Below are 22,732 nucleotides of genomic sequence, written 5' to 3'. Positions count from 1 at the left end.
AGAAATTTAAATAAAAATGCAAAGAAACTGCTCAGTTTTCTTCAAAGAAAAACTGTCAAGTAAACACACTGTCACCCAGGCAAGACATTAGTAGACTAAACTGAACCATCCAAATGCTCTCCAACACAAGTACATGAAAAAAAATCATACATTCAAATAAATGACAAATAAACTTAATCACTTTTCCCCCCCCCAAAGTACATCACAGTTTTCCAAACACCACTTTTCTTATTTTTTTTGTTCACGTATTTCAAGATCTCTGTAAAATGGGAACATTTTTAACTGGTCATATTACTGAAGTCTATAGCTCAAATATATTATATTTTTTCAGAGGATTCATTCAATTTTAGCATAGGCCAGGCATAACTTCCTCTAATAGAATAGAAATGGAAAGTCCAACTAACTACAAATTTTACTCAAGTGTTACAATAAGCTTACTTAATCAAATGACAAAAAAAATAACGGGGCAAATTTTGAAGGTTATTTAGGCAATTCACTTCCATTTGTTTCCAATGAGATTTAAATCAATGAAAGCAAGGTGTCTAACATTTTAAGAAATAAGCTTGAGATTCTTACATACCAAAATACTATGCTGCTATCAATTCCATCAACTTTGGAAAATGTGCTACTTAATTGCACCAGTCTTAAAGAGAAAAACAAACCTGAAGTTCACAAGCCAAAAGTCTCACATTTTCAGAAAGAATAGTCCAAGTCCTTCCTACGTCTCTTTTGTAACCCAACTGTATGATCGTGGTCCTTTCTAGAATAGTGGTTATTACTCAGAAATCAAACTTCAATGGGCAAATATACACATATCATATATACACACGCGCACATAAACAGTTTTACAGTTGGACTTGATAACCTTAACAGCCTCTTCCAACCTAAATGATTCTATATTTATATTATTATTCAAGTCAGAGCACAAGTCCATATCCAGCTCCGAGATCTCCAGCCAGTGGTTTATAGGAAGGAAAGCACTACCCTCCGACCTTCAGCACAACGGGCATCCCAGAGCAAGACTGGTGTGTTTGGGCAGGTAGTAATTGCTATAGCTCGACTCAAAGGCAGACTGCCATTTCCCCATCCTCTTTACCAAGGGAGGGAAACCCAGGCAGCGTGGATGTAAAAGAAAACATTTTGGTCCAGGAATGAGAATAGCCGAGGGCAGTACATAAATCAGCATATGGAGTAAGCTATCAGGACCCGGATCCAGAACCACCCAATAAGCTTTTCTCCCTTACGTTAAGGGTTATAGGAAAATAGCAACATTAGATTCATGTGTCTTTTCATTAATTTTTTTCTCCTTCTGCTTATAAACTATCATCATCATTACATGGATATTCACTTAATATACGAATTTCACAAAAAAATAATTACAAAAATCTCTTCAGACAAGCTAACAGAAGACAAGAAGCAAAGAGTGAAGCTGCAGACAGAAAACAACATGAGGACCTCAAGCCACACAATGATAGGTATATAGACATGTCAACATCAGCGGGTCACATCATATACATACAGCCTTTTAACACAAATCTAAGAAGTGAGTTGAAGCTCTTTATTTAGAGTAAGATAATGAAAAGCCCTGCTTCTACTGCAGTGTCTCAACCATGAAACAGCAGAAAATATTTCCAGAATTCATTGGATTGAACAGAACATGTGATCATCATTTCCCATTAGAAAGTGTAGGTTGTTTTGCTGCCAATCTAGAGTTTTTGAGTTCAGCTGCGTTAGGAAGTGAGTGCATGCTAAAGTGTCTACAGGATTAAAGTTTGAAAATCAAAGGAAGTGCTCCTAAACCCCTGTGGCATTTTAGAAAGTTACTCTCCAAGTAATGCATGCTTACAAGACCTGAGCAATCATAGAAAAGTAGCAGCATAATCTTCATTCTCAGTCTCGCACTGCATATTGGTCCCAGGTGTTTGCTGTTTTGCATTTTAGATTTATAAGCAAAATACTGCATTTCAGATTTTTTATGGAGCATCTAAAATATTGTTGGGCAGAAAATTTGAAAATAGGTCTTTTCATTAAAGAGTTCTAGTTGGACAGTGACAGCAAGTTATGTTTGCTTCCTTTGGCAAAGATTTATAACCCGTAATGGTGTGTGTCAACAAAATACTGTTCTGCAATGAAAATAACCACAAATATCAAGCTAGACAAAGCTCCATATCTGTGCAAGTGCAACAAGTTAAAATATTTTGGTATGAATAACCAAAAGACTGCAATTGCTATATCATTTATGTCCAGAAGAGGACTCCGCTTGTCATTTAGAATACTGTCTGATGTATTTTTTCTAACTAAAATCTATGATATTATTTATCTATGTCATATTATTATTAATCAATTTTATAGTTGAATTGCCATTGACCTTTATCCAATGTATATCCCAACATAAATAAGTAGGTTGGTTTATGTTTGTAAAGCACTTTGAAGATGAACAGCATCATAAAAGTGCCATGTATTATTGTTATTATACATTCAGTTGAAACATCCTACATTTTTTTAAAGAAACAACAAGCCAATCCACTATCTGCACAACGAGTAGATGCTATGCTTTTTACAGAAGAGTACGGAAGAAAAACAAAACAAAACTAAACACTTCCAAACTTTGAGAAAAAAAGTTTCTTCTCTGGAAACAAATCAGTCTTTGTTCTATCCAATTTATAACACCATACATTCTGCAATGCATTTTATTTGAAATTCCAAGTAATTTACAATGAAATAAAAACTGGAATTAACGGGAGAGCTATCTGTCCTTGTAAACAAACGCTTTGTGCATGTGCATCTCTGCTTGCAAACCTATAGTGTGCACATTTCACAATGATGATCATATAAGTACCTATGCAGAATACACAAATATTTTGTTGAAGGAGGATCCAGATACATTCTGCAGAGATTACTGGGAACGTCTAACCCTGTCACTACATTACGCATGGCTACCTGAGCTAACTCTCACAGTAGAACCAGTGTGGCCATTATTAACTAGGCCTGCTGACAGAAATAACAAATTAGCATCTGCAGAGTAACTCGTTCACTCGTTATGTAACTACCAAGACTGAGCTATTAACTGCGTATGGCAGTAAGGTATGTCACGAAAATGTAAGATAACTTTTTCAGAACTAGCTGAGCTCCTTCCCACACAGTTTGGCATTGCATGGTAAGATGTCTTCAAATCCTGTTTCTGAATATTGACCTGAAGACAACTTAAAAATTTCCTTTTCTTATTAAACATATTTTTTTTCTCTCCTCCTTTGTAGTGCCTGCCAGCTTACAGACTGTGCACTGGTGAGAAAATCTGAACATTTAGTTTTGACTAATTATGATACAAAGGCTGAAATTGTGCCATCTCTTCGTATCCAGGCTTACTGCAAGGGCAGAAGTGCAGATGTGCCATTGCAATGTGTTTCGTTACAACTCAAGATCTGACCCTCAACATAGCATTAGCCCCACCTCACACACGCTGATTTAGGATGCTCTGTTACACCACATGGCATATTTCCCAAAACTTACTGAAAAAAAGCCCCAGGAGGAAAGATTTTGAACCAATCACCAGGAGCAGGTCTTCAACAGACCTTCGGTTCTTCAGGACCTTCTGAAGGAAGCCCTCCTGCTTCCTGTCAGGGGCAGGAAAGGGGGCTAAGCTGTCAGCTGCACAAGTACCACTGCATTCCTGTGACTAAGAGGTGAACTCTGCATTGGCCACTGCAGAGAACGTGGTGGGAAGTGCAAGGGAACTACGGGCCATTACTTCTCCCCTGGGTTAGACTGCAAGCGTAAGCTGTGTGCACGACACAAAGCATTCTGTACATCTCTCTAGAAAACACTCCTAAAGATGCTCACAGTGGAAAACAACCAAACTTCAGGGACCAGATATTGGGAGTGGGGTGGGAGGAGTAATGTCAAACCCAGTTTTAGTATGCTGACCTAATTTAATACTCACTAAATCAATAAAAAACCATTAATTTGAAATACATGCTTTTAAGATGCAATATCCACTTACTTTTACTGCAGCCAAATAGGTTGCGGACATCCAAATTACTAGCATCGGGAACACAGTTGTCACATCTCAAGCCAGTTACAAATTGTTTACAAAAACACTGTCCAGTAACAAGATGACAAGTCCCACTAATGGCTCCTGCAGGATGACAATTACAGTGCTGACATCTATAAACAAAAACAAATCAAGGAAGTGATCAAAACACATTAACACTTCAGTTAAGCACAGTAGGGTTTTGTTTAAAAGATTCTTGGGTAGCAAAATTAAAAAAATCATAAACAGTTCAGTGGTCTGAGACACAGTAGAAAATACATGAGCCTGATTAAAAAGAAAAAAAAAGTAACTCACAAAAAAGGTGCCCATTATAAAAATAATCATTAACATCTCAATGCCAGAATAATATTTTAATTTAGATAAAAACTGCTTAGAATTAAAGAGCTTTTTTAATATATTGATCTATGCACACAAATTGGGTAACAGTGTTTGGTAATAACCACATTATGCACTCAGTCCTGCAATGCTTAGTCACACACCCTTCCTAGCAGAGCTGTAGAGTACAGTGATACATATGTAACTGGTTTCATAGTTTTTTGCACAAAATACGCAACCTTCAAACAGAGGAAACCAGGCTGTTGTTACAGAAGAAATCAATTAATAATTTCTTGTCCACAAAGGCAACTTGAAAAAAATAACATGCTGCGAATAAAGGAGAATGAATACAGACAAAAATTGGGAGAAAAAAACCCTCAGATTTAAACAGTGAAAGGAAACAAAACAGTAGAAATATGACTACTGTAACAGAAAGCACATTTTCTTTGCAGCCTGATGGACAAAACTGAAAATAACTAGAAAGAATATTTAATTAAATGTGTAAGTGAAATTGTTTTTTAATTAAAAAGAACAAAAAAAAGCATTAGTATCACACAAATGACACATTTCAATTCTGTAAATCTCTCTGGCATCAGTAGAATACTTTCAGGATTAATTTATGCTTTGCCTTTTGCATATGAAACCTCAACTTGTTTTTCACTTGATATACTATTTCCCCACTGACATTCATTCATAGCAGGGATACCAATGTCAAATTATGCAAATATTCAAAGACTTGGAACATCTCAGAAGTTAAGCAATTTTTTCCTTACTGCAAATATTGTTAGGCTACCCATTGCAATACAGACTGCCATTATTAATCAGAACAGAAAACCTACACTGGTAAATAACATTTTGTACTTTAGATTCTAATTTCACTATGTTTTGATTGCTGCAGACCAAGAGAGTTTTGAAAAAACATGGACTGGGAAAAATGTGGGTCTGTATAGAGCATCTGTTAAAAACATACTGGGAAGTCCACACTCCTCTTACCCTGAACTGGGAAAGCCAATTCTTAGGCAAAAGAAACATCAGCCTTGAGGGAATCTTTAATTACTCCAGATGCCAGGTCTCAAGATGATGAAGCAGCAAAAAGACCTCGGAGAAGTCCAAGGGAGAGGCAGTCATGCCCTGTCCCCTTTGCTATGCTAACCCTAAGGCTAGGTAAGAGCTGATGATTTATATTTGGCTGATCTTTCCTTGGCCAGTTTCACCAGATCAAGGAAATAGGTGGTGGTGGTGCCTTTGTATAAGTTACTTTGCCATTTTCCCAGTCATCACCATCACCTTGGTCTATCTCTTTCTATCTACATTTAAGGCAGAAAGAAAAGTGAGTTCAGTTGTGGTTTAGATAGCAGCTTTTTAAGGCAAGGGAGAAAGGAGGGGAGGGTGGAAACTGTTTTCACATTAGGACACTAAAATTCAGGTCAATAATCAGTGAAATAGACATTAAATGTGACAGATTTTTAAACAAGTTTAAGAAAACTCTTCACATACATTTTCTGCCCATCACAGAGCTCTCTGTATTAGAGTTCCTTTACTCCACAGCAGCTGGTGCTGTGTGATCTCCTGGGGAATCATTCAACACCCTTAAAAAGGCTGATAAAAGCTAAAGCTGCAAAATAAGCTGCAAATTTGTTTTATGGACTAATATCCTTTTGGGAATAAATAAAATACATTCTCTCTTGGAAACCACTATACTGTAGTTTGCTCTTTTTTACAGTCAAGAGAAAAGGGCATTTTTTTCAAACTGTATTAAGTCTTTTCATCTGTAGACAGTGCATCCAAATCCACCTTCAAACAGAGGTTTTGTTCAGACTATTTAAATGTCATGACTGTAAAAAAAAAAACACGGTTTACTTACAGAAAAAATGAAGACAGAATTATTTGCTCAGTAAGATCTTACTTTATTATTTCATAATTTCATTACACGATGATATTTAGTACCTATTTAGTTGGTGGGGGGAGTGTTAACAGAAGTGTCTCAATAGATAAAAAGTAAAAGACAAGCTTCTCTTACTGCACCTCTTATGAATAAGGGTCCCCTGAGCATTCCAGTTTTCATTATCATTCACACACGAGACAATCAAACTCACATACACGTACAGTCACAGTCACAGGTTTCAGCGCCTGGCAGGGTGGAGCTGCTGCTTTCTGCTTGTTGCATTTTCTTCTAAGAAAAGTGTAGACTCCCTACCTCCACCTACACAGATCCTGCAAACAACATGCATGTCATCGTATCCTGTTCCACAGGACTACACATTGTATTTGTGTAATCATATGCACCATTTTCTTAAACGGCGGAACACTAAAACTTTTTTATGCATAGTTCATGTTTTTTCAGTCTGGATTAAGGATTCATTAAGTAATTTTTTAAAAGTAACTAATTCTTTGAAACTTTTAATCATGTAAGAAATATTTTCAGCATTCTTGTTAAATGCTACTTCTTTAAGACACTCCGAGTCAAATATATTTGAGTTTTATTAAAACAGAATTATATATAATCAAGGAAAACAGACTTTTAAAATGTGGAAAGAGAAACGTCAGGCCAAGATGAATTGCAATATTGATTTTGTGAGGATAAATGGTTTTTGTAATATTAATATAGAGAAACCTTTATTACATTGACTCTCTAGGTGCAGTTAAAGCCTCTCCAGCAATCTGTTTAAAATCTTCATTTTTCATCCTTATGGGAAAACCTCACTTGCTAAATGGATTTCATAAACAGTAATCTGTCAAGATATATATATATAGATAAACAATTTGTGATGTTCATTGACCAGTTCATTACAGTAAACAATACAGAGGTAAAGCATTTCAAACGTGTATCAATGCCCACAACCATTACAGATCTGTTCAGACCACTGCAAATACTCAGTATTTCTAATTCTTTAATTGCCAAGGAAATTAGCCTGCTTCATAAGATGAAATGCATTTAAAAATGTGCAGTTCCTGTTTAATCTCAAAAATATCACAGAATAAATTACTTCACATATACATTCCTCAGAGGGGCAGAATTGTAAAGCCTCACAGTCTTTGTACGTCACAACTTTTGCTTTTTTTCTGCTATTGTGCCAAGACAGATACATCTTTGCCCCTACAGATAGCTCACACCCTTTCCATTCTGTAACCACAGAGTCCTTAAAAGGCCCTCAGAGCAAGGATGGTTTAAATGACTTTGCAACTTTATAGAGAAAGAAAAAGCATATTGCTCTTTTTAAGAAGATATTAACAGTTAAAGAAATGGATTAAAATAGATTAGCAAATAAAGACTTGGATTATCATTTTCAGTGGATAAACGTTTCTGCCTCAGGAACAGAGGTACATTGCCCAAGTAGATGATAACCAAAAGGAAGCCAAGCATATACAACATGAGTTAATCATGTTAATGTACTACCAGAGCAGTCTTCAATACTGTCATGAGGATTAAGTAGCATTAAGGCATTAAAGCCAACTCTGATTCAAATTCCAGAACTGTAAAAACTTTCTATCTTTACAATAAGATCAGGATCTAGATAATTCTAGACATTTCCACATTTTGAATTTCAGAATACAGCTCAAAACGCAGATAATTGAAGGCCAGTATCTAATTCAGGAAAACTATTGCTCAACACAGAGACACAAACTTCTCCATCACCTGCTAAAACTAAGGTGGGGGTAGGGCAAACAAACTCTATTCCAAGTAACTAAAAAAAAAAAAACCACATTAATAATAAGGAAAATTTATTTAAAAGGGAACTTTAATATTACACAGATTTTATCCCTTACCATTAGAAATGACAGGAAGTGAAAATAGGAAGTCCTTATTCCTACAAATTACTTTATGTCCATTAGCAGATGCCTCTGTGACCCGCAACAGTAAAAAATAATCTCGAAAATCTCCTAATGAGTGACAGTAACATAAAAGTTAAAGTGAAAAATCTGCAGGATAATGTCAAATATATGCAAGACGACACTGATAATCACTGCCTAAAAGCATGCCTACTCCACAGTGGCTGGGGGAAAGGAACACAGGGAGGGGAATGTTGTACAGATTTTGCTTCTGCCTGTGTGTTGGTTTGTTGGGTTTTTTTAAGGCAAAAATATTAAATATAACAAAACAATTTAACACCATCAGTCTGCATGAAAATGTGATAGCATTAGAGCAGTGCAATCTTGCTGGACAGTATTTAAAAGGAAATTGATATTGTGAGGATTAAGCAAGAAAGATGATCTTGGAGAAGAAAGACAGAGCAATAGTTGGAATAACAATGCACTACCTATAGATACGTTTCCCCCTTACATTCCAGGGAATACATCCATGTAATTTCAGTGCACCTACAGGCCTCAGGCTACATTAGATAAACAATTTACCCTGTGGCACATAACTAAATCCTGGAAAAGAATTCACCTTTTAGAAGAACAGATTTTTAAGAGGAATGGTGCTGTATTTCTATGCTGGTGCTAAAAGAAATTGGGACAGGCAGGGATATCTTTTTACATATTTTTTTTTCCATTAAAATATCTCCCTGAGATCTTCAAAAACATTCACTGGTTATAAGAATGGCACAAAGCCTGCATTTTAATAGTCAATGATTAACACCTCAGAAACCAACACACCTTACTGAAGATGCAAAGGAAACATAAGAAACAATTACCAAATAGCTATAACATTTGACAGCATTAGCATTATACAGCTTTCGTGTTGTTTCTACCTAAATCTGTGGCAAAACTATTTCCTTCAGCTCTTGGGAGCACAGAGGGTTGTATAACATACCACACAAATCAGAGTGCACACATGAATTCAAAGAAGGATTAATGCAACTAGAGCACCTCTTTTCATTGTCACCAAACCTTCAAATGAGCTACTATGTGAAAAATGTAATGAGGTTGTAAGTGATCCATTAAAAAAACAAAAAAACAAAAAAATAAACAAACAAAAAACCCCAAACAACCCACTTACCTCCCTGTGACAGAGTCAAATCCAAAATAAAGTTCTTTGCAACGTTCACATGTCTGTCCTGTTACAGAGGCATCTTGGCAAATACACTGGCCGGTTAGTTTATCACAGATTTGATTCACTGAACCAGCTGCGTGGCACAGGCATGGTAGACAGCCAGTGATACTGGATGGAGAAAAATAAAAACCTGAAAGAGAAAGGGATTTTGAGAACAGACAATATGCTTTTTGCACACAGTAAGACTATTAACTTGTGTATAACTGGGGATGAAAGAAAAGAACCAAAGCTTAGGTAACACACATCAACTCAAAGCAACATAGTCATCCTGCCGAGCTGAGCTAAATCTTCTCATTGGCACTTTTTAAAGCTATTATTCATCCTCCAGTTGCCAAAGCCCATTTTTTATTCTCTCTCTTCAGACTTTATTTTAGATAGAACAAATGCAAAATAGGGGGAGCACATTAACATGTCTGTGTAGAAAGTAAAGACCCAAGGACATGAGAGGTAGTAATGAATGTACCACAAGCAGTAAAAACAAAGAAAATAATGTAAGAGAACAGACATTTGTCCATTCTGGTCTTGGATCTCATCTCTGACAACAGCCAGCTGCAAAATACAAGAAATGCACATTTTGTAGAAAAGTCTCACTCTTTCTCAACCAGTGGCTGGTTTAATCTCTGAAACATGTTGATGTTTCTTAGGAAAAACTACAGCTGATGAGCATTCCCAGGTCTATGTGAAATTTGTATTTTATACCTCCTCACATAGAGCTTGTATCACACACAAACACTTTTACAGAAACTAATAAACTGATGAAAAAAAGTAATTATCTGCTATTAAAAAACTTTCATTCTGAATCCAGTCCTTCTGTTCCTGTATTATTTCCAATTATAAAGTGAAGTATTCACTTCATCTTCCCCACAGTGTATTTGGTATGCTTCTACTATACTATCTTTCATCCTATTGTCCTCACAAGTAATCTTTATCTATGCAAGTCTCTAACACATTATTGATAAATATAGTTAGAGTTTATACACCACTAATATGGTCATTGAAGAACATACCCGTTATCCACAGCCTCACCTGAAATTCCAAAGAAAAGAGCTTTTACACACATTTCTTTAATGATGCTGTACTACTTGCATAATCTGTTTTGCCATGTATGGTCTTATTCCACTCTCATTATTTCTTTTCTACATGTCTGACCAGAATACAATTCAAGTAACAGCATATCAGTAAGAAATATACATCACTTTCCAAAATAATTGTCTATTTTTACCTGATTATTAATAGCCATTTAACTGCGGGTCTCACACTTTTTTTTTTTTTTTTTTTTTATTTTAGTGGTACAGTATGAGAGTTCTGCAAATTATGGTGGTGACAGTATTAGCTAGCACTAGTCAACTACAAGTACCTATCGTTGAACATAAATATTAAGACACGGCCACTGATAGGAGTTTCCATCTCTGTCAGCTGGTTACCACTAATTATTATTGCATAACTTCAATAGAAGAATTTCAACCATTACTCAAATACACTGCATTTGCACAGAGTTCTCAGACACTTTTCCTCTCTCTCCAGATAAAGTTCAATCATATTCTTAGTCATGTTCTCAGTTACCGTATCTTTTCTGTTGTGCAATAACTTCCTGATGTCCTGCTTTATTATAAAAGAACCCAAAATCGTATTGTAACTTGTCATATCACCCAAGGCCTTATTATTTATTTTTTTGTTACAAGAGATAGCTTTATATATACACCCCTAGGGTGGTATTCTCTGTCTTTGCAGCAGTGATGCGCTGTGAGCTCATATCCAAATAGCAGAGGAACTAAACAAATTGAAAACATTAGAATTTTACTGCTCAAATCTTTGTTCAAGTTTAGCCTCTGGTCCTCAGCGAGATAAATCTCAAGTGGACAGTGAAGTGATATCAGTCTCCAGTTAACATACATTCGCATCATAAAAAACCGTGCTGTTGGCACTTTATTCCGGAGAGGCCCAGAACTGAGCCACCACAGAGACAGAATAGCTTGAAGTTATTAGCGAGGCAGCATGTATTATCTCATACTGCAGTTGTCTGTGCAGTACAGCGCCCATCCTGTGCATAAATAGAGGAGACCATTTCCCAGCAATGTCACTCTTGAGCACAATGAACGACTCCACTCAAAGAACGTAACAAGAAGATGGGAAACAACTTCAAGCCTGGACTCCTGCAGAAGGTCAAAGCACTTCTTCAGGCCCCAGTTTATAGCTGTAGTAAATGATAAGCACTCAGGCTAAAACAAATGCTTGTCCATCTGAAATTTTGCATGAAACTAATGTTTAAGGAAAGACTATGGCGGGTAAATAAGCACATCTCTAGAAGCTAAAAATCATTTTAGGTGAGCAGGACTGATCACTACAGCATATATTATTTTTGTCATAGCAGTGAAATTCACAACTATAAAGAAGCTGTACCTTAATGTTAAACACAACTTGGCTCTTCTAATGTCATACCACCTGAACTGCTGTGGAGCAGTGAAGGATTTTGTAGGAATTTTTTATATATATAATAATCTTTTAGAAACGCTTTAAAAGTTTAACTGAGTTTCTGGATAGTACCACAATATTTTATTTTATTTTCAGAAATAACAAGTAAAAATTTTTTACAGTAAAATTGAGGGATAGGAAAATGGGAGGAGGTCCTTCCCCCAACTAATTTATAAGTAAATTACCATGATTAAATGTAGACAAAGAGAGAAGAGACACTGGATTACAAATGCATACTGTTTGTCGTAAGCATTATTATTATTTACTTCCACCACCTAGAATTTGGCAGGAAAGAGTAAGAAACAACTTAATGCAAGCTTAATTTACAGCAAGGTTAGAAGGGCTCATAAAAGTTGCTTTATGAAGGATCCACTGTTGTATAATAGAGCCAATTTCCAATTTCAAGACAGCCACTGCAAATCTCTCCAAGATCTACGTATATAACTAGTATTATGCTTATTCTTTTTCAGATTTTTTTTCACTTCAACCATAACTGATCACATTTGTCAATCAAATATACTCTTCAAAAGGAAGAATGAAAGTCATAGCAAAGTATACAGCTTCCTTTTTAAATCATACTCTTACTTCTCCCACTGTGTATCTCATGGAAAAGGAAGACCCGAACAATTCTTTAGCACTTTGACATCCTTACTAACTCCGATGGCAATGCTCATTTCTTAACCACAATCCCTGCTTCAAAGTGCAGTTTAACACCGACAAAGTTGTCACAACATACCTCATGTTCTTCTGGCCAAGAGGAGAGGTAAGCCATACACAAAACCTCAGCATTGATGCCCAGCCACACATCCTACATGCTACAGCTTTGCCATACTATGTACCGCTCCCGCTCCATGAAAAGGTGTAGTCACTGAGTTAGGAACTTAAAAATACCTTTCTTTTTTCTTTTTTTTTTTTTTTTTTTTATAACGGATTTGCTGCTTTCGTGACAGGATCCAAGACCTGTGTTGAACAGGATTTGGATGGCACAAATCCCGGTTGGTGTGGCAACACAGTCCCAGAATGAGGCAGTAACAAACCGTTCACAACTATTTGGGGGCTGTAAAGATCTGTTTTCTACAACCGCAACCTAGGACATCTCAAAGCCTATACACAAGGGGAAACTACTCTTTTGTTTGGTTTCATGTTAGAATCAAGTGTTCCTTTCTGCATACACCATGAGTTGTACATGAATGTACAAAAACCTAGCAAAAAGGTAAGTTATATAAGAACAAACTGGAAGACAGCAGGTCATGGGTACAGCCTAACAGATGAAACACATGGCTGAATTCTCCAGAAAGTGTCATTTGGATTTTTTTTTTTGAATCGCATGATAAAATAATTTCCCAAAGTTACATCCAGTTTGAATTTTTCTCCGTTGGCAACACTTCCTGTATTAAGATTATGGTAACTTTTGGAAATCTTTCAGATTTTATTAAAGCACACAGAAGATATGCTACAGTAGGATGTTATTTTAAATACAGCTAACTATAACAGACTTAAAATTACACAGAATTGGGGGAAGGAAAAAAAAAAAAAAAAAAGAGAGACATGACTTGTATTCCACTGAGGAAAGTGTGACCACAGAGTTGAAATGTCCCGATAGCCTGAGAAATCCTCAGGGTGTTTTTAGGGCTGCCAGTTTTAACTAGTTAATTGTGTGCTTTTAATTAGGCCTATGCTGGCTTCATATATACTTGGAGTATGTTTTCTTATCTTTGTCCCAAGGCAAAGCCATGGGACCTGTTTAGATTAGTTAAAACCAGTTAAACTTTCCATACTTCAACTTAATACCAGTATTACTAGCAGGTTTTACTCACCCCTGTTTTATAGAAAACTGTCCTTTGGAATATACTAACAAAAAATATTTCTATAAAATCTAGATATATTAAAAAATGTCTAAAAGAGCTCACACTGGGACCAACACTACAACGTCAGTGAAAATACCGTAGAACACTCGATTACACTAAGAGCAATACAACACCTTTGCAATAAGGATTTACACTTTCACTTGCCAGAGCTCAATGTTTAGCACATAAATGTTTATACTTACTACTTAGAATATTTTTTTTTTTTTTTTAACAGGAACCATTGCAGAAGTATTCCTCTGAGTGCCATGTAAGCTTTTCTACAAACCAGTCTGTTCATACTATCAATTAAACCTTTTTAAACCATTTAGTTCTGCATAAACCCTGGCCTTTCTTTTTCAAGGACAAGGGCGGTCACTGACTCTGGAAGCCTTGACATCACTCCTCTGCCGATCACTGATTAAGTGGCTGCTGTAGAGGGTTACCAGGTCAAATAGCACTGGAGGAGGAACTAAGAAAAACAGAACGCTGCCTTATTTATTAGTATATGTACCTAAAATAATTTAAATGAAAGTATTTTTAAAAATACTTAATGGAGGTTAAGCAGCTTTTTTAACCTCTGTTCAAATTATTGAATGGCATATTAAAACCAATGGTGCTATAATGTACCTCTTAATGTGACCTGCTACTTTAATAAATTGCATATGTATTTAACTTGAACTAAATCTATCTGTTTAATATTATTATAAGGGTAGGTTAATATTACCTATAGTTTCATTTTACCCACCTACTTTTTAAAAGAAAAGCATTAAGATATAACTACAGAGCTTCCTACTTACAACGAATATTTAAACTGTTTACAGTAATATGGTTCAAGATTTTATACTGATATGTAGGAACTGCAGTATCACCTACTTGTAGGGCCAAGCTGTAATTAGTCCTTGTGAAAGCCAGCACATCCTCAACACAGCAAGGCAGGTGAATGTTTTTAGAGTGGCATGTTTGCCAGCCTCATCAAAGTTTAAGCAACCACCCCTGTGCCCCTCACCATGTTCAGCTTTATGCTTGAAGTGTCATTCCTGAACAGCTTGCACTCCACCTTCCAAATCCACATTTTTCATTACAAGGATAGCTGCTGTTCATCAAACTATGCCAGTTTACCTTTTATGCAGTGAACAGGCCATGGTGATTTGTGTATTTTCTTGATACCTACAAGAACTAGTCTAAGCTTATTTGGGGCATGTTGAAACTGCAGTAATAACACAGATTATACAATCTCTGGCAATACAATAAATATTTGATGGCAGTCAGGATGTTTAATACTTCCTTCTTGCTCACACAAGAAGAAACGGAAGAATAATAAGTCAGAGACATGTCAGGCATGAAGCTCTCTAAACACATATTAAAAACTGTAGGAACTATGATGATATCAAACAAAGCAAAACTTACTACATCAAATAGATTGTCTTCCAAATTCCTTACCTGGTTTACACTCATTACACCTTCTCCCCTGACGCTGAGGCAAACAGACACACTGTCCAGAAACATGGTCACAAACTGTTCCTGCCAATGTGCCCAGAGCGTCACAGTCACAACGCTGGCAGCCGAGGAGGTTGCTCCTGCTGAGGTTGTACGTATGAAGCATGCACTGATTGCACCGAAGGCCAGTTACACCAGCTTTGCAAGGACACTGTCCTGTCAATTTGTCACAAAGCAGAGAGCCATTTACTGTACCTGCCTTATCACAGTTACACGGCAGACAAACGAAGGAATGATTTTCCTGTACTTTGTGGTAGCCATCTAGGCATTCATCACATTGTCTTCCTCCAATATTTGGTTTACATGCACATTGCCCTGTCTTCGCATCGCACACAGTTCCAGAAAACGACCCTGCAACATTACATTCACAAGCCTTACAGCCAGTTACATCCAGCCCATAGAAGTTGTCCATGCAGGTGTCACAGCGAAGCCCTTTCACTCGTTCTTTACAATTGCACTGCCCAGAAAGAGGGTTACAGAATTGGTTCACTGAGCCATGGCTGTTGCACCAACAAGGCTCACATCCATCTTCATTAGAATATCTGAGAGCTTTAAATCCAAAATTGCAACTATCACACCTAAGACCTGGAAAGAGAAAAGGTGTTAATAAAGAAAAGCTGAAAAGCTATTAATTTCAGTTTTAAAGAAGGGTAAGTGTACTGCACTTGGGGGGAGAAAAGAGAAAGGGAAGGACTAATACTCTTCACCAGCATAATTAACAGGAATGACAGGGCTGCACAAATCAATTGAGTAACAGTGGCATCCCAAAAATCTGTTTACTTTTCCAATTTGTTTCAGAAGCGATGCGTTTCTGCTGACTTCTCAATACAATTTAAGACACCTCTGCAAGAGATTCTTTGTAACATTTCTAAGACAAACCAGAATTAATCTCTTTGTCCCCCAGAACAGCACCTGTTGCACAATCAATGCTTACGTGAACTCTTCACCCTATATTGTAGAAATGCAATATACAGGGAATTGCACTGTGGTCTCAATCTGTTCTGATAACAGATTTATATATTGTATTAAAAAAACTCAAATATACTCTAGGACAACACAGGTTAGACTAATTACGATGAACGATTTACTTAATACTGTACTTCAGGTTTAACATTGATTACATTTATGTTAGTGTTTATTGTTAGCCCTTACTGAAAGCAGAAAATGTTTTCCATAATCCAAAATGAAATATTTTTATCTAAATGTATTATTTAGTTAACTCCCGCAGTACATTAAAATCTAAACTGTTTTCTTCATGCTTTATCCTATAGTTTTATTAGCTTTGCTTTCAAAGTCATCGCTCGTTTTTATCCCTGCCCCAAGGGATGGCATTTGTATTTTAGTTTATAAAATGTACATTACAAGAAAGCAAACCAGATTATTATATGAAAAATGCAAATTCAGTTATGTATTTTCCCTTGCAACAGGAAAATCCTTCACTATGCAGCCATCACTTAATTGTTGCACATAGAAAAATGTAAATACAACATTCTAGCAAAATACTGTCATTTTTTTAAAAAATACTAATCCATATAAAAATACATCTAGCAACTTACATGTAGAAAAATAAAACTAAAAATGGTAGGAAATGCATTATACATACGAATAAAAACTCAAAAACTCCAACAGAAGGCAAGTTCCTTTAACAGTGATGAATGACTCACCTAAGGCATATCATTTAATTTCAATAAGGAAAATAAAAAAGGACCACTATTGCTGCAAATTTTAAAAATAACTGTATTGTTAACAAGAATTATGACTCATTTTGAACTATTAAAATTGGTCTACATGGATTCATATCATATCAGTTTTAAAAATATGCGCAGTGCTTATTTGAATATGCCATACATATTCCTGACAGGTAATCTATTCCTAACGATACTGAGGAAGGCCTACAGGGCATCACATTCAATGTTAACAAGTACAGGGGAGTTAGCACGTTTGGCATTTAATTCACATTCTTCTACCTTTTTATTCTAGATGAATGACCTACTTTAATAAAATTATTGGTGCTAATGTATTTTACTGGTGATAGAATCATTAGTAAGATTTAACAGTTGTGTTAACTCTAACAGTTCATGTTTCATAACACTGCAGTCCATAGTTGCATTTTTCTGTTATCCTGTTTGTTTAAATAGATAAAATGGCAATAGACAGACTGCTCTTAAAACCAATTTAGAAATCCAAAGAGGAAGGCTCTTTGTTAAATTTCGCTGCACACGTTCCAACATACAGAAGCTTATTTACGATTGGTTTGGAAAACAAAAAAGGGAATCCAGTCTGGAAAGAATTAGGTCTTTATCCTGCAAACACACACTTGCATAACTACTGCCCCCCACCATTGTTACAGATAAATTTGCAGAAAGCATAGATTTACATGGGTTTTGTATTACCATTTCAGGGGAAGTAAAAATAAATCTTACCATATTCATCAAAGGGAGAGAATATTTAAAATATTATGTAGACAAATACATGAGAACCAGACTCTGCATTTTGGGTATACCAAGCTTCCACTGAGTTAAGAAAGGTTTTCATAGAGGCAAATGTGAAATGTAGGCAAAGAATATATAATTAAGAATGCTCTGAAGTCTTTTTTGTGGAACTTAGAAAGCGGGCTTAAGATGCACAGAGGTTGTTTTTTTTTACTCTTGACACCCTTTTTGATCGTATAGTAAACATAGGTACTTGGTATTGCACAGGAAAGGACAGAAACTGTTCAGGCTTATGTCTGTTTAGAGTTATTTTCATTATTTGTTGTTATTTTGTAGTACCTTTTGGAAATTGGGAGAAGGAAGAAACAAAGACTCAGAATATTGTAAATAAGTCACTATTCATAAGTCAGTGAGTCATAAATTAACGTATTGAACACTAAATACAATCCACAATCATGTTTAGCTAAAGAAAAAAAACAGATTACTAACTGTGTTAATAACAAAGCAAAAAAGGACCTCTCTTTTTCTTTTTTGGAAACATGTATAGCCCAAGACATGTACAGTTACCATGCAAGGCTCACTTTATCAGGAAATTCTCCTTGCATAATATTCCCATACATCAACATTTCAAAGTGTATTATATATACTGTGTATTTTGGGCACTTGATAAATTTTGTCCTTATGTGGCTGTGGCTCCCCTCAAATATGCTGGAAGTAATAAATTGCTATAATCAAATCTAATTTCTGAAAAATACCTGTGGGAGTAACAAACAAAAAAGCACGTCTTGTAAAAAAATGATAAATAACACAGAAGGTAGCAGTTTATTATAATCAGTTTGGCATTGAATTACAAAATTAAAATTATGTGGCCCTTGATAACTAACCCTAGCTATGTACATGATCTGTGGAATTATGTTGACTTATTTTGCATTTCATAGGAACAGTTCAAAGAAATATAATAGAAAAAAAATGGATAGATTTATCACAAAGGACCCTGTAGCACAGAATATTTTGAGAAAAAAATCCATTTATTTTGGTCTATTAAGAAAACTAGCATGGAAACGATTTGCTTAGAACTCATTAAGTATAAAACATTTTGAAAAAGTGTTAATTTCCTAAAAGAAACATCTATGCAGTAAGCAAATTACATTATTTCTGTGACTTATTAGTATGGAACTATGTAAGCTAATGGAGCTATGCCATAAAGAAACTTCTAAAGGGTTGATTAAACTAAGCTTCAAGCTGTAGTTTGATAGAATTATTAAATTAATAATTTTTCAACAGTTAATTTCATTCATTTTTATAAACTGCCTTCAGCAAAGAAGTTTGCTATACTTCTCATTTAGAAATCAAGTGTGTGTTATTTCCAGAGAAAACAAGAAAAATGGCTCCAAACTCTTGCATTACACATACCAATAACATTCGCTTTGCACTTGCACTGGCCTGAATTTTGGTGACAGGTAATATCTCCATCGACTGTCCCAGAGGTATTACAGTTACAGGGACTGCAGCCATCAGGGTTTGACTGTTGCAGATTGTAGAATCCTTCCTGGCACTGATTGCATTGTCTGCCAGACACATGTCTCTTACAATTACACTGGCCTCCAATCTAGAAAGATACAAAATATTATAAAATAATGAACATATCTATTTTTAGATGATACATTCATTAGCAACAAGAATGGGAGTATGAGTTGGGGAGGAAAAAACTTTAAATGGAAGGAAAAAATAAGCCTGTGTAACATATACTTTTTTAATTTGTTGAGAGAAAAAAAGGAAATATTAAACAGAGTGTAACTATTCAATTTTTAAATAGAGTGTAAAAGTCCTGTTCATTCAAAACAGAAGGAAAAAAGACTTGACCAAATGTGGCAATGTCTACCATTCAGACAGAGAAAACTGCAAAGAATAATTACAAAATTTTACTGTATAAGTAATGACGTCTATTAAAACAAATGGTATTTTTTTGAATCACAGTTAATACAGAATACTGTATTATGTTTAAAGGTCAATTTTGAATTTTTTTTTTTTGTTCAGACCATATGCTTATTTCTTTTATTGAAAATGTTAGTTGAATAAGAATGAAAGAAAATTGAAAGATTTCCTTTCTGATCACTCATCCAAGGTAAATTTTCTCTTGCTTTACAGAAAGATGTGACCCAACAGCTCAGGATCTGAAACTCTCTCCCTCTTTTCTTGGTTCAGCTGGGATCCAAGTGTTCCACTTCAATGGTGGGATATAAAGGCCCTCTCCTACTCCCTAAATGGGTGGCATTGCTATTTGGAAGGAGCTGAAGCATCCTTTGTTATGCCTGGGCCATGATCTGGGAGTACGTCTCACATCTTGTGCAAGACTAAAGGGCTCCTGAAAAGCCATCTCCATTTCAAACCTCTAATAGCCAGAAAAAAAACAACCAAAACAATCTCTATATTCATCACTTTCCAATATGGTGGGCGAACTGACGATAGGGAAAGCACAATGGCACAAGGATGGGGAAAAGAATGGAAGACATCAGTCAATACACCACACAGAGAGAACAGGGTGCCAAAGCAACGCAGACATGCAGGACATGTGAACTAGTAAAAGGTTCAGGATTCATAATCAAGGAAAAAAAGAGTAACTTTTCTAACCCCAGTGTACTAGGGAGTGCAGAGATGGCAGCAAACAATTTTTACGTTATAAGAAATTTTTTGGGTCATTGTATTTTTTCAGTGCAAATATTTACAAATATGAAAAAGTACAGTGATTCAAAACCAGTTATTCATCTACAACAGCAACAGCTATAGTGCAATGTACTTTGCTTGTAGTTCAATGAACTTTGCTTTTAATTAGCTACCAGAACAAAAATTTCTCTTAACAGTTCTCTTTTTCATTTTAAACCTATGAATAAAGCAAAGCTAAAACAACAGGAGGGTCCTGTGGCGTTAGAGACAAAGGCACTTGAGAATTCCCCTTAAACATTATTATCACACCCTCCAATCTACAATGAAGCTCTAAGCTTTATTAATACAAGACAGAGTATTTCAACATCTAATAGGAAATTCTTAGTGTAGAAAACACTGAATGAAAGTTAAAGAAGCATGTATTCCTACCCCTTCCTGATAAAAGGATTCTGTAGTCCAATAAAACCTCTTCAACATGCATTTGTGACAAAGATCATCTACTGATGGTACCAGTCACATTTTTCAGGAAGGTGAAGATATTAAAAAGGCAAGAAAACAATATTTTATAAAAGTCCAGACAACAGCAAGTACAAAAAGGTAAGAGTTAAGAGACCACAACAGCAGAAAACACAGCAACAAGGATTTTCAAGTTATTCCCTTTTAGACCAGATTTGATCTAGCCATATATTTTGTTGTAAGAGACCCAGTCATGCATCTCAGCCATTCATCTGAGAACTCACATGCAAAAAGCAACTCTGAGTTTAATCCTAAATGAAGAAAAATACCTAGCTTAATACACAACTGTAAAAGAAACATTTTCTTTTAGTGATCATAGCATGCTCGGATTACACAATAGCTAGTATTCTATAAATACCTCATTAGCACTCAAACATATAACTCATACCCAAAAAAAACTTTAAAAAGTTACTCCAAAAGCTACTGCATGTAGGAAAGTATTACATGCAGAAAGTTGTCTTCAGAAAGTGGAAATCAGATCAAAATAAAGAAGTTAAATAAGAGAGAGTAACCACCAACAAATTTTAAAACTAGGATATGGCAATACAAAAATCCGCTTTTAACAAGCAACATGCTTAAGGCATGAAGTAAAAAAGAATATTTTTCAAATGTCAGAAATAATGGAAGATACCAGAGAATCAGTGAGGGAAACAAATATTTAAGTGCTATGATTAGCAGTTTCCAGTTGGACATCAGAACCTTTCACTAAGAAGGGAGTGCAGCATCACTGAGAGGTTGCCCAGAAAGGATGTGGAATCTCCATCCCCAAGATACCAAGACTCATCTAGACAAAATCATGACTGGATCTAGCACAGATGGATCTAGCACTGACAACAATCCTGCTTTGAGATGGAGGAGATGACCAGCTAATGCTTCTATGAATCTGTGCGGCATTCAGGAAAGACAGAACCACAACAGAGATTGCAAAGAAAGTATTTCACAGCTGTTCACTACGAAAGATATGTTACCATTCTATATTAGGAATGATTTTCAAGACTAGTCTCAAACCAAAGTATCAGAAGCAAAATCTAATTGATGAAAAGCGACTACACGAGTCAAGAGTTGTAGATGAATTGAAATATAAAAATTACTGAGTTATTAATTGCTTACATCAACCTCAGCAAAAGAGGAATAAAATTACACAAGTTACATTAAATTCCTTAAAAGGCTGTAACAAAGCTTCTGAGAACTACAAACTAGTAGTCTTTGTACAGCATGAATTAACAGAAATGAAAACATGAGTTTGATATATGGGAAAGGATTGGTACCTTTATTTGCAAAGAAAAATCATGCTTCATGATTATACTGCTTTTCTTTAAGTCAGCAACATCTGGAAGTATCATATACACTGAACCAAACAGATGATCAAAATATCAAATTAATTTCTACATCAAGTACAAAATTAACATCTGGGGAAAACCAATGCTGCCTACAAGTAGACAGCGATGAGTCCAAAATTAGTTACTATCACTCAAGAAAGAAGCTGTTAGAGATGCTCTATTCCCCTAAAAATCATTTGAATACTCTGGGGCAACTAAACAGGCAGTAGGAATACTGGAATTATTAGGAGAAGAACTGAAAATTATACAGAAAATGTCATTCTGTCATAAAAATCCACTGTGTATCAACATTTTGCACAACTTGTGTATCTGGTTAACCTCTCTAAAATAAAAGGTTGCATAGTGAGTAGAATAAGCAAAGGTAGAAACAAAAGGAGACTAAAAAATAAGCCACTTCACTTTAGAAAGATGACTAAGATGAAGGGAATACATGTCTATAAAATCATGAATGGCTTACAGAATGAATATTCATTATTTCTCACAATACAAGAAAGAGAGGACACCCAAGAAGTGATCAGAAAGCAAATTTAAAATAATGAAAAATACACTTTTTTATGAAGTGCATTAAAAAATAAGTTAGATTAATTCCATATGTGGACACC

General features: G+C 35.6%; 1 protein-coding gene across 1 annotated transcript in view; it reads right to left on the bottom strand.

Moving 5' to 3' along the window:
- The window catches only part of USH2A (usherin), a 390,408-nt gene that overhangs the window by 304,871 nt on the left and 62,805 nt on the right, over positions 1-22,732 (bottom strand). The window contains exons 11-14 of the mRNA XM_056357449.1: positions 19,024-19,219; positions 15,122-15,763; positions 9,309-9,492; positions 4,001-4,164 (exon numbers count right to left, since the gene is read on the bottom strand). Of these exons, the coding sequence (XP_056213424.1) occupies positions 4,001-4,164; positions 9,309-9,492; positions 15,122-15,763; positions 19,024-19,219 (1,186 nt within the window). The remainder of the gene's footprint in view (positions 1-4,000; positions 4,165-9,308; positions 9,493-15,121; positions 15,764-19,023; positions 19,220-22,732) is intronic.

Source organism: Falco biarmicus, chromosome 12 (genome assembly GCF_023638135.1).
Source record: "Falco biarmicus isolate bFalBia1 chromosome 12, bFalBia1.pri, whole genome shotgun sequence".
Lineage (NCBI taxonomy): Eukaryota > Metazoa > Chordata > Aves > Falconiformes > Falconidae > Falco > Falco biarmicus.
The sequence above is the reverse complement of the archived record's forward strand: the minus strand, read 5'-3'. Positions and strand labels throughout refer to the sequence as shown.